At 52.1% G+C, this 12,495-nt stretch overlaps 1 protein-coding gene across 6 annotated transcripts in view; it reads right to left on the bottom strand.

The window, feature by feature from the left end:
• The window catches only part of RAP1GAP2 (RAP1 GTPase activating protein 2), a 217,756-nt gene that overhangs the window by 8,592 nt on the left and 196,669 nt on the right, over positions 1–12,495 (bottom strand). For 5 of the 6 annotated variants that reach the window (XM_027516682.1, XM_027516683.1, XM_027516687.1 and 2 more), the window contains 5 exons: positions 6,561–6,698; positions 4,716–4,834; positions 1,647–1,760; positions 1,239–1,356; positions 617–743 (listed from right to left, as the gene is read on the bottom strand). In XM_027516682.1, the coding sequence (XP_027372483.1) occupies positions 617–743; positions 1,239–1,356; positions 1,647–1,760; positions 4,716–4,834; positions 6,561–6,698 (616 nt within the window). The remainder of the gene's footprint in view (positions 1–616; positions 744–1,238; positions 1,357–1,646; positions 1,761–4,715; positions 4,835–6,560; positions 6,699–12,495) is intronic. The other variant, XR_003506667.1, reaches the window with a different exon arrangement.

The raw sequence follows: 12,495 nt of genomic DNA, 5'->3' as shown, positions 1-12,495 counted from the left end.
TCTCCCCTCCTTCTAGTTAAGGACCTTTAAAGACTGAAGGCCCTTCAATGTCTCCCACTGGGGGCAGGATGAAGCAAAATCCTCACCAGGGGCCCCGTGGTGCTCCTACTGTCTAACCGCTGTCTGCCCTCTGACACGTCCCCTCGTGCACTCCAGCAGTACTGAGCCACACCTGGGTCCCGTACACAGCCTCTGGGCTCCCCCCAGGCCTCCCCACTGCGGTTCCGTCCACCTGCACCACACTTCCCGCTCCTTATCGCTGTATTATCAAGATGGTCTCTGTGGCAGAAAGGCCCTGGGTCGGTGATGGGCTAATGGAGAAGTCAGGGGAAAGAGCCTCAGCTTTCCAATCACACTGTCTCAACGCCTCTGGCAAATCACTGAACTCTCTGAGCCTCAGTTTCCCCATGAGTATGGAGGGGATGAGAACACAGCCTCTGGAGGGTGATGAACAGATGCAGTGAGCCGGCAGAGCTGAAGGCCCTAACACTTTGGGGTTGAAATGGAAACAGGGCAATTCAGTGTGCCTGGGGCTCGAACCCCACCAACAGCGGCCAGGCCACAGCCCCGCCCCTGCCAGCCGCATGGTCCACACCGCCCACGAGACACCACCAACCTGTCGGACTCCGGCTCATGATGATGGGGGTGGCGGCTGCCCCCAGGCTGGGGCTCTCGCTGCTTGGGGACGGGCTGTAGACAAACACCTCCTGCTTGAAGGGAGAGGTTGTGGACGGCTGGCTGCTCTGGGGAGAGAGGCTGGGTGAGCCAGGCAGTCCCACCCTCCCCAGGCCTGAGACAGGCTCCTACTACCCCACTTGGACTTGCTCTGTCCCTTTGTTGCTTACAGCCTCGATTCCAACCTCTCCCCTGCCCCCAAGGAATTGCCCCTGACCCAGCCCCATGGAGAGAGATGAGCCCTCCTTCAGCTGGGAAGCCCACCACAGGGGCACCATTCAGTCTGACCTCTGACCCCTGCTGCTGATACTCCTGAGGGAGTATCACTCTGAGGAGTGAGGGAGTGTCACTCTGGGGGAGGACCCCCCACCCCACCCTGAACCACTGCTCCCAGAGGGTGGACATGGCTGACTGGGCCCTCTCCCATTTCCTCACTTCCCCTTTTATCCGCTGAGCCTGTGTGAGGCTCTGCCCACAGGAGCTATTTTAATGCACAAAGCAGCATCTGCCTGGGCCCAGGGTGCCCCTCGCTGCTCTCCAGGGCTGGACGGGGCCGCACCTACCCCACTGTCACACTCCTCCATGGCCTCGCCCTCCCCGGCCGTGCTGCTGAAGCTGCTGGTGCTGGAGGAGGAGCGGGAGATGTTGGCTCGGCCGTTCTCCTTCAATTTGATGAAGGGCCTGCAGGGAACAGGAAGGCAGGCAGGCCCTGGTCACACACCGAGACGCCCCCCACAGGCCCTCCCTGAGACTGAGGGTAAGGCAGGCCCGGCAGACCTGAGCTTGCCCACCAGCAGCCCCCCAGCACCCTGCCCCACCCCCCCCAGCAGGCCCCTGCTTTGGTGTTGGCTTTTGTGTTCCAGAAAGTTCCCAAGGCAAGAGAAGCTGGTTGTCAGCTGGCGGGAGTGGAGCACATATTCTGGGGTCCTGGGTGGCTAAAGCCCCCACCCCACCCCACCTCACTTTCTTACTTCTCCTTGTTGGGGCAGATTTCCGGAGAACTGGGGTTGGATGAGGTCTCAGACTTTATCTCCTGAGAAGAGTGTCCGCCCTCCGGGGTCTTGGGGTTGCTGGATGCACTGTCACTGAGGAAAGGAGGATGAAGAGGAGTGAGGCCAGGGGGCCAGTCCACAACCCCCCCACCAGCACTCAGCACCATGGGGACCTGTGGGGTCATAGTGCCCCCCTGACAGCATGGCCGCCAGGACCTCCACTCCCACCCAGACCTCCTCAGACACTGCAGCAGACCACCGAATCCTCTGCTCCGTCAGAGGCTACTCCGGGTTCCCGGGTGAGAGTCAAGAGTCATCAAGCAAGAGTTCTAGGCTGGTGCCCCCAAGCACAAGTCCACCATCCCCTACCCCTGGCTGGCCATCTCATGCGGCAGAGCTCTAGGTCAAGAGCAGGCCACAAAGGGAATGGAGGGGGTCTGGGACAACCACACCTCAATGGGAAAAAAAACCCAAGGCACATGGGCTCCCCAGGGTGCTATCCAGGCTACCACTGCTCAACTCCAGAGGCTACACTTCACACAGACTGTAAAACGAGCTCCCTGGGTCCAGGTGATGAAGTGGCCCTTGTGCTGGGAAGTGGGTCACTTTCAGTCTGGAGCTCCAGGGTTTCTTCCTCTTCTAGCTTAACAAAGACCAAGTCCTGACACCCACTGCCCTGCTCACTTTTGAAGACATGATGGCCCTGTCTTCAATGCACTTTTATTTGTATAATAGCTTTATTGAAATATAATCCTTATACAATTCACCCATTTAAAGTGTGCAATTCAATGGTTTTCAGTCTATTCACAGAGTTGTACAACTATCACCACAATCTAATTTCAGAATATTTCAGCCTCCCTGAAAGAAACTCTGGATGCACTTACAGTCGCTGCCCATTCTCTCCTCCCCCAACAGCCACTGGTCAACTGTCTCAATGGATTGGCCTATTCTGGATATTCCGTATAAATGGAATCATGCAACGTAGTGCGGTCTTTCTGTGACTGGCTTCTTTCACTTAGCATAGCATTTTCAAAGTTCATCTATGCCGTAGTAGGTACTATGGTATTTCACCACTTTTTACTGCAAGCAATATTCCATGCTAATTTCATTATTTTTTATTGCAAAGCAATATTCCACGTTATGCATATACCACATTTCAGTTATCCATTTTTCGAGGGATGAACATTTGGACTATTTTCACTTTAGGCTATTATGAAGGACGCTGTTATGAATATCTGCACGCTACTTTTTATATAGACATATACATACCTAGGGTACATACCTAGGAGTGGAACTGCTGGGTCATTCAGTAACTCTCTGTTTAACCCTCTGGAGAACTGCCAGACTGTTTTTACAAGCAGTTGCATTATTTTACACTCCCACCAGCTATGCAAGGGAGTTCCAGCTTCTCCATATCCTCACCAACATGTGTTATTATTTGTCTTTTTGTTATTATTATTAGAACCATCCCAGAGGCAAGAAGTGCCTCAATGTACTTTTAATGAGGTGCTAATGACCTCCAAGGGCTTCCCTGGTGGCTCAGACAGTTAAGAATGTGCGTGCAATGTGGCAGACCGCAGGTTCAATCCCTGGGTCTGGAGGATCCCCTGGAGAAGTAAATGACTACCCACTTCAATATTCTTGCCTGGAGAATTCCATGGACAGAGGCTACAATCTCATGGGGTCTCAAAGAGTCAGACACAATTGAGCAACTAACACTTTCACAATGATCTCCTGGTTGTCAACCCAAGCGGGGTTTGAGTCTTTGAGTTGGACTTCTCTGTGTACTTGGCAGAGCTGACTCTCCCTCCAGGAATGTCTCTTCTCCTGGCCTCTGAGATCCATCCCCTACCCCTGTATCTCCAGGCTCTCTCTTCTTTCATCTTCTTCCAAATCTTCCATTACTGGCTTTCCTCTCTCCACTTGCCCCTAAATGCAGGTCTTCTCCAGGCATTCTATACACCCTATGGTGTGGCCATATTCTTTGGTCCCTCTTTAAACATCACTTCCACCCCAGGAGCTCCCAGGAGCTCTCCAGTCAAGAGCTCTCTCCTAAGCTCAAGACCTGCAGTCTGATCACTCCCAACTCTGCCCTTCTCTCCTGGGGGCCCACAAGGACTTACTCACATTTACAGGTTTCAAATAGAGCTTTTTCAGCCCCTTCTGTAAACATGCCCCTGGTCCTGCATGCTCAAGCCCAGCGGATGGTGCACCATCCAGGGCTGCAGACAGACAACCTGGAGGCCTGGACACCAAGGCCTCCCTTCCCTTCACAAGATGGTAAGCTTCCACAGGCAAGTTTTCATCTTCTGTAGCTCCTGACAGAGCACGGAGTGCAGCACAGGGCAGGCACTCAATGATGCTGCTTACTGAATTAAATGATAAGTGGGCTCAGTGATTAAATGATCAGAATGGCCATTAGCAGGAACAGGTGAAGTATGATGCAATATGAGAGTTATTTTAAAACAAAAAAGAGAGAGAGAGAGCATTCTAGAAACCCAGAGGAGGTCTGATGAACTTTGCCTGTTAGAATCAGGCAAAGGTTTCCATAAGAGCTGATATCTGAGTAAGCACTGAAGAAGGGGGCAAAGAAAGAAAAGAATTGTAGTGACGTTTCTGCATGCGTGCACACTAAGTTGCTTCAATCATGACCAATTCTTTGCAACCCTATGGACTGTAGCCCACCAGGCTCCTCTGTCCATGGGATTCTCCAGGCAAGAGAGTAGGTTGCCATGCCCTCCTCTAGGGGATCTTCCTGACTTGTATGTCTCCTGCATTGGCAGGCGGGCTCTTTACCACTAGTGCCACCTGGGAAGCCCAGTGGTGTTTCTAGTCTGGGGTCAAAATGCAAATTGTAAAGCTTTGGAAAGTCCTGTGCAGAGATTGCCCAAACCTGCCTTGGTGGATAAAGAGGTGAATGAGTGACGGGGGTGTGCAGGTGTCTGAAGTGGGGACCAGGTTCAACAGGAAGCCATCTCCCGATCTATGCCAAGCCCTCCCCAAGGTGCGCCTCTGACAGCTGCAGCAGTGGTGAGAACTGACAGTTACCATCGTGTCCGGCTGTCCCCTTGGCCTTCAGAGCCCGTGTGCAGACGGGGAAAGAGCCCCGACCTCCGCTTTATGGGGCTCCGTGACTGGTTCTTCGCCGTTGCCACCGCCACAGGAGGCTGCCAATGAAACTGCCAGAGTGAGTGCTGACCCCCCAAACTCAGCCCTCCTTCTCCTCCTCCACCTTTCCCACCTACAAATAGGCCCTGGTCTGGAGGAGATCCCAGCAAGCAGCAAGCCAGCCAGGAAGGTGAGATCTAATAATGGGGGAATGGGAGCTGGAACCCTGAGACTCAAGCCACCTGCAGCCTGTTTTCCTGTGTTCTTAAGCCAAACCTGTTACCCAGCTAACAATCTACCAAAGACCAGAATCCCTGGAGGTCAGGGTCACCCTAAGGAGAGTCCCACATATTTAGAAGGACAGGATGACTCAGACTGAGAACCACAGAGCTGAGAGTCCTGAGAGAGACCTGGACCAGTCTCTGGCCTTCACCAGTGAGGATGCTAAGGAGCCCAGGAATGAGGAGATTTGGCCTAGGTCATATGGCAAACCCCCAACAGACAAGCACACGTGCCTGGGCTCCTGACTCTACCAAGAAATGGGTCCAAGCTGATGTCACAGATTGGACCCAATAATAAGACTGAGAGCAGCAGAGTCGGGTGCACACACAGCTCCAGGCAAGGGGAGCCCAAGACTGTGGCTCTGCTTCAGCCACATGCAAGGGGACCATGGAGAGCTGGGAGACCGTGGAGGGGGAGATGAGAGCCTATGGCCAACATTTAGAGCCCATCAGGCTCCTAACCCAGGTCCCAGCTTCTGCTCTCCACCTTGGGCAAGTGACAAAGCCCTCTGGGCTTCAGTCTCTTCATCCACAGAATAAAGATTAAAACGGCCCTACCCTGCTCATTCACAGACCTTGTGGGAGGAACCAGATAATAATGAAAACATTTGGTAAGTTAAATGAATTATGCGAGGGACTCCCCCAGCAGTCCAGCAGTTAAGACCACTTTTCAATGCAGGAAGCATGGAATTAAGGTTGGGGAACTAAGGTTTCACGTGCCATGGAGTATGGCCAAAAAATAAATAAATAAATTGTGGGACATTATTTATAATACTAATGATTAGTATCGTGGTAGACATGTTCTGCAATGAAAAGAAAAAAGTCTAATCCATGCAAATGCAAAGTCACTTTGCTTTTTTAAAGAATTGACTGGCTCCTTGGCTGGCCAGCTTCTGGTGTGAGCTGACCAGACTAAAACCCACAGACCTGCCAGGTTCCTTCCTTGGGAACTATCTACACAGTGACTAAGAACTCAGACTTTGGATCAGCGAGACCTGCATTCAAATCCCAGCTCTTCAGCTTAGCTGGGTGACTTGTAGCAAGTCACTTAAACCCTCTGGGCCTCCTTTTCCTCCAGGAACTGTCACTGGAATGGATCAGATAATGTTCATGAATGATATAGCTCAGTGCCTAGTGCTCAGCAAAGCCCAAAGCGGGTGGGGGCGGGGTGGGAGACAGCTACTGTTATCATTAATAAGAACAAAGCAAGGACACGCCTCTCACAGTCAGGGGTCCCAAGCCGCAAAGCAAAGAGACTCACTTCAGGCCCATTTTGCAGGGTTGGCTCTGAGGTTGACTCAGTGGTCGAGCAAACTCAGGGAACAGGATGACAAAAGGGCCTCTAGGCCGGGCCAACCCCAGGGATGCAGGCTCCATGTCAGAGGCCTGGGCTCACTCCCCAAACAGCCTCAGTTTCCCTCTGTCATCCCTGCTCTAAGTTGCCTGGCCCCAGCCTCCCCCACTGGGGCCGGGAGGATGCCACCCCCGGGCAGGCAGCTCTCACCGAGAAGGTCGTCTTGGTGACCTCCACGCTGTTATGGGTGATGCCCCCGCTGAGGCTGCCGGGGATGCCCCCGCCATGCTGCTTCTTCTGGCTGCTCACCATGGTCTCCATGGAGTGGCTGCGCACGCGGATGGCCCTCTGCCGGGAGAGCAGATGACAGAGGCCTAAGGGCTGGAGTCTGGTCCCTTTCGATGACCGTGTCCACTTGATTGGGTCTGCAGACACAGCCCTCAGCATGTACACACATGATCACACACTCACACTCACTACTGTTTGCAATTTTAATATACTCCATGCTCTGGGCATGGGTGGCTGTTTGCAGGCAGAGGTCAGAGAGGACACCAGCCAGAAGAAGTCTAGGGACCAATGTCCCAGCTCCTGGCAAGGTGGACAAAGGCTGTTATCTTCATCTTACAGGTGAGGAAAGAGAGATTTGGACAGCCAAGTAAACCCGGGTGACCCTCGTCTGGCTACCACCTCTCCAAGCTACAGCTTCCTCGTCTGTAAAACAAGAATGATGCACTCCATGCAGGATCACGTGGGGACTAAATATGGTCATGTGCCTGACCCCAATCTGACTTTTTCTTGCACAAATTAAAAGTATTTCTATATTTATGCACCAGCTAGTCCTTCTGCCATCATCCCAAAGTGTGCTGTGTGCAATGTGGAATACATTCACCTTGCTGAACCATAAGGAGCTCTTACTAATCCACGCACTGAGCCTTCCCTCGCACTTGCAGGGGCTTAAGAGATTATGAAGACAAGCCTCCAAACTGACACAGCTGCTGGAAGAAGAGATGCATGCTCAGACCGGGCAGAGGCGTGGGTTCTTGCTGGGGGCATGGAACTGCTCAGGCCCATGTAGGATCACCAAAGCCCAAAGGGCACATGGGCAAACAGTGACGTGTCCAGGAGGGGACAACCAGGATGGCCAGGGGCTTGTCACAGAGCAGGCAGGGAAGAGAAGAGCTCAAATCAAGGCTGCTGAGCCCTCAGCAGGGATGGGCCGAGGAGGTGATGACCACGCCCTTAGGCGGCTCTGCAGACCAAAGTGGTTCTGCAACCAGATTCATGGGCAGTGGTCCTCCAGAGGCAGTGCTCACCTTGACCCAGGGGAGGATTTCCTGACCAGGGAAGGCTCACAGGATCCCACCTACCACGTGGATGCTACTCCCTGGTTCTGGACGCCTTCAAAGATGACTTGAATGTTTAGGAAGGGAAGTTCTCTCCCATCACCTCCCTTTCATCACTCATTCGGTGACTCAATAATACAGCCAGGAGGCAATGCAGCTTAGAGATCACCAGCATGGAGTGCCAGGGTCCTACTGCCAGGACTATATCTGGACTCTCTGCTCCACCACCTATCAGCTGGTGTCCCTGGTAGGTTCCTCGGCTTTTCTGAGACTTACCTGTGAAGTGAGATGGAGGAGATCTACACCGCAGGGCTCTGGTGAGCTTGCACACAGAGGGCCCACGCATCATAAATAGCCCACGTATGCGGCTACTCTAATGTCAGTGATAAGATCTGTTGTGTGACTCCCGTGTGCCCAGCACTGTGCCAGAAATAAGGAGATTTAAGGGAAGGGAGTCAAAAGAGTTGAAGACTCAGCCCCTACCCCCAAGAAGCATACGCGTCAGCTGGGGGAACAGGACACGTTCCTTAAAAGTAGGGTGACGCCAAAGACCCAGGGCCAGTGGGGGGCGCCCTCTGCGTTCAGTAGCTGTTCAGGGCCCCGGGGCCTCAGGTCCACATACAAACGTACATGCACGCACTGCCTTAGTTGCTCACAAATAGGTGCCTTTCCCCTCCACTGCCACGTCGCTTGTTGGTAGCAGAGCCACCATTGTCCAATGTCCCCTCTTCCTCCTTGAGACAAAGGACTAAATCATAACCCCCTCATCCCCCTGCCAGTAGAACATGAGGGAATGCCTTCTGGGGGCTTTGGGGAAAGGTTTCCTCAATGACCCCCAAAAGAAATGTGACATGTCTGCTTCTAAAACCATAGCAGCCACCTGGAGGCCAAGAGGCATCAAGCCTGAGGGACGAAGCTGACGAGCTGAGGATGCCAGAGGGGAAAGGAGAAGAAACCTGGATGACCATGAGCCACCTCAGGCCCTGTTTGAAGTGAGCTAATGGACTTTCCTTATTGTGTGAGCCAGTAGAACCTCAGCTTCAGAAAATTGACGTGGAAGGATGAACATGTAGACACAGCTCCCATCCTCACGGGGTTCATTCCCACACTTGCACACGCATGTGTCAGCTTACACACTCCACGAGCCAACCTCCAGATAGTCTCATGTGGAAGAGCTAACCTCCTTCCCTCCCTTAAAGTATCGAGAGAAGAGCTTGGTCTGCAGCACGGTGGTCCCAAGAAATCAGCAGGAATGGTGCCCCCAACCCACACAGCAGACCCCCTGGGGGTGTCTCCTCAAGGTCAGGCTCTGTTGAGAACCACAACCTGCCTGCCTTTCCGTCCTGACAAGAGAAGCTGGTTCAGGAAGGAGCACTGTTTGCAAATAAGCATGAAACCTACCAACCTCCCATTCCTCATGCCACCTAGCCTCTCCCGTCTGAGCGAAAGACACCCCTTAAGGGATCTCATCTCTCTCCTCCTCTCTCCCTGTCTAGGCTCTAGAATCACTGAGCAACAGTTTACTGCAACATGGTTAAAACAGCCACCACATTCTGTTCATTTCATCATGCGAAGATCATTAAGTCACGGACCTTATGGAGAACTGAAGGCAGGGAAAGCAGGGTACCATGCTAGGGAGTCCCCAGATAAATATCAACGATCCTTAAATGAATCAAGTGCTCCATCAATCTCAACATCGCTTCATTCCATGGGTGCCCTCAGGTGCCACCAACACTGGCCATCAACAACGCCATGTCAACTAGTCATTTATGTTCTGATGTGTTCCCTGCGGTCTCTTTCCAGAGAACATCTGACATGGGTAATAAGCCCTGTGTGATGGTATCTGGTCTACTGAGCTCCACATACATGATCTTATGGAATCCTGCCATTCCCAGATGCAGAGAGGACAGCACCAATAGAAAAGGTCCCTAGAGGTAAATGATGACCCAGGTCACACTGCAGGTAAGAGATGGAGCCAGGACCCAAACTCAGAACCTGGTCTCTAAACAGAAGGGCTCCAGGATCCCAAAAGTGGTTCAGATTCAACATATAATTCAACTGGTTGATGGACTGAAGGTGATCAGAAACCATGAAGCTTTAGCACCTCCCTCCACCACCACCACCACACACACACACAAAATCTCCAACAGTGATGTCAGGGAAGAAACTTCTTGAATGCCCCTGATGCCGCTGTTTGAGTCAACAAGACAAGAATGATAGATAATGGACTGACAGGGAATTCTAGGGATGTGCAGGGCAGCCATCTGCTGCTCAAAGCAAACAGAAGAGGGTTTGCATCCTGGTTCTTCCCAGTACAGCATGTGAACCTCCCGGAGACAGTCCTCTGGCCCATAAACATGAGGATGACATGGGTGTGCTGGACACCTGGTGTGATACCTGCATGCTCGGGGTCAGCCCTCCTCCTCCACCCTTAGGGACCAAAGGAGAGCAAGACAATGGCTCCCTCCAAACCCTAAAATAATGCTTGATTCGGACAAAATCACCCAGTGACATGGTCTAAAGTATTCCATCAGTTTCAACCTGCTATAGAGCTGGAAGCACCAGGCTTCTCAAGTTGGGCAGAAGGTAAAGGGTGAAGACAAGAGCGGAGGGCAGTGCTGTAGAAAGAAGAAGGCAAGGGTGCAAAGGCGCATGAAACCTTTGCAGGAGCATCAGCCCTGCAGGGACTGACTGGACCTGTTCCCACTCACTCCAGTACATCCAGTGCACCGTCCCTCTGCTTCCCACGGACAAGCTCATGCTTTTAAGGCTGCCTGTGCCAGCAGCGGACAGCATGACCTTTGGAAAGGTTTTCTGTGCACTGATCTGAAATTTTAAGATTTCCAGCCCTTGGAGTCTCTGACTCGTCTATTCCCAATTCACACAACTATCCCTACCTGTACTCACAGTCTGCTCTCCTACCAGCCAACCACCTCCGGTTGCATCGCCATCCCCAGTCACTAGGGTTTCCCAGCCCTCAGTTCACCTGGCTTACCTTCAAATGAGTTCTCCTCTGGGAGAGTCAGAAAAGAGAGAGGGAGTCACTTTCTGGGTACCTGCTCACGTCACTTCATTTCAGCTGGGGAAGGGAGCTGAGTACCAGTTAGCATCATGGAGGAAGCACATCTCCTCCAGGTCAACCACAAACCTATCATGCTTACAGATGGGTTTTGTGGTGTTCCAGTTTAACAAACTCAAGACACAGTGCCCAGACATGAGCACTAATGGGGACATGCCTACTGATACTCTGGCAAGCACCAGAGGTAGGGAAGGGCCTTGGAGAGAAAGGTGCTAATTGCTGGCCTGCTGGGATGGCTCCTAGTCAGGAAGTACTGAGGTCCATAATGGGTCTTCGGTCCCTCTAGCAGCCCAGTGGGATAAGGAAATATCCCTCTGCATCTCCACCTCGACAGACCAGAGCTCCAAGCCACAAGCTACAGGGCTGCCCTGCCTGTAGGGATTTCTACAGGGATTTCTGCAGCTCGGTGCTCCTCTCCTGCCACTAGGGGTCAGAGAAGACCAGTGCATCACCTACCACATACCCTCAGAGGTTGGGAAGTCACCTGACCACTCCCTGGTTGCTGTGGTCCCAGTTCCCCTGACACTGCGTGACCATCCCCTCCATGGTCCTTCATCCCCCTTCTTCATGATGAGGTCAGCGGAGGGTTAGCTAGCTAGCGGGCTAGCTCTGTGTTTCTTGCTTGGGGTATTAATTCCCTGATAGCTCAATTGGTAGGGGTATTAGTTCCCTGATAGTTCAGTTGGTAAAGAATCTGCCTGCAATGCAGGAGACCCTAGTTTGATTCCTGGGTCAGGAAGATCCAGTAGGGAAGGGAAAGGCTACCCACTCCAGTATTCTGGCCTAGAGAATTCAGTCCACGGGGCTGCAAAGAGTCAGACACGACTGGGCGACTTTCACTTTCTTTCACATAGCATGTGGATACATCAAGTATCATCACTCTTTTCCTTTTATTGTGTGCATGCTTTGTCACTCAGTCATCTCCGACTCTTTGCACCCCTTTGGACTGTAGCCCGCCAGGACGAATAAAAACTTCATCAATAGGTGGCAGTGGTTCAGAATGGCATTCGAGAACAATAGTCGAGAGGTCACTGTTTTTCAGTAATGTACACTCCTTTTAAAGAAGTCTTCTTGCAAGCCTCCAAAAATATGTTCACAGACCTCCAACAACAGTGGTCCCTGGACTGTATCTGCAATATACCTACCTAGTCCATAGAAATATCTTTTAATGGTGAGTTTCAAGGTAAAAGTTTAGCCTCTATAATTAGAAATATGCACGTACAGATAGATGGATACTTATGCGTATATGCGTGCTAAGTCACTTCAGTCGTGTCTGACTCTTTGCGACCCCATGGAATGTAGCCCACCCGGTTCCTCTGTCCATGGGATTCTCCAGACAAGGCTAGTGGAGTGGGTTGCCATGCCCTCCTCCAGGGGATCTTCCCGACCCAGGGACTGAACCCACGTCTCTTATGTCTCTTGCATTGGCAGGCGGGTTCTTTACTACCAGCGCCACCTGCGAAGCAGGTGAGATAGATACTCATCTAAAGCAAAAGTGCAAAATTTCAAAGGGTTTGTAAACAGGCAGATTCCTCAGAATATCTCTAAGCATCTCAGTTTGAAAAGCATGCCTTGATGCTCACAAACGAATGGTTCTGTTTCTCATGAGAGAAAAGCTTAAATGAGAGCCAAGGGGATTGAAGTAACAGGTGAAGAGCTATTCTAAGTAGTGTGCCGGGCAGCACAGCCCAGGGCAGTGATGGGTCTGCCCTGGAGGTGGAAG

Source organism: Bos indicus x Bos taurus, chromosome 19 (genome assembly GCF_003369695.1).
Source record: "Bos indicus x Bos taurus breed Angus x Brahman F1 hybrid chromosome 19, Bos_hybrid_MaternalHap_v2.0, whole genome shotgun sequence".
Taxonomy (NCBI): Eukaryota; Metazoa; Chordata; class Mammalia; order Artiodactyla; family Bovidae; genus Bos; species Bos indicus x Bos taurus.
Note: the sequence above shows the minus strand (reverse complement) of the source record. Positions and strands in the feature narration are given on the sequence as shown.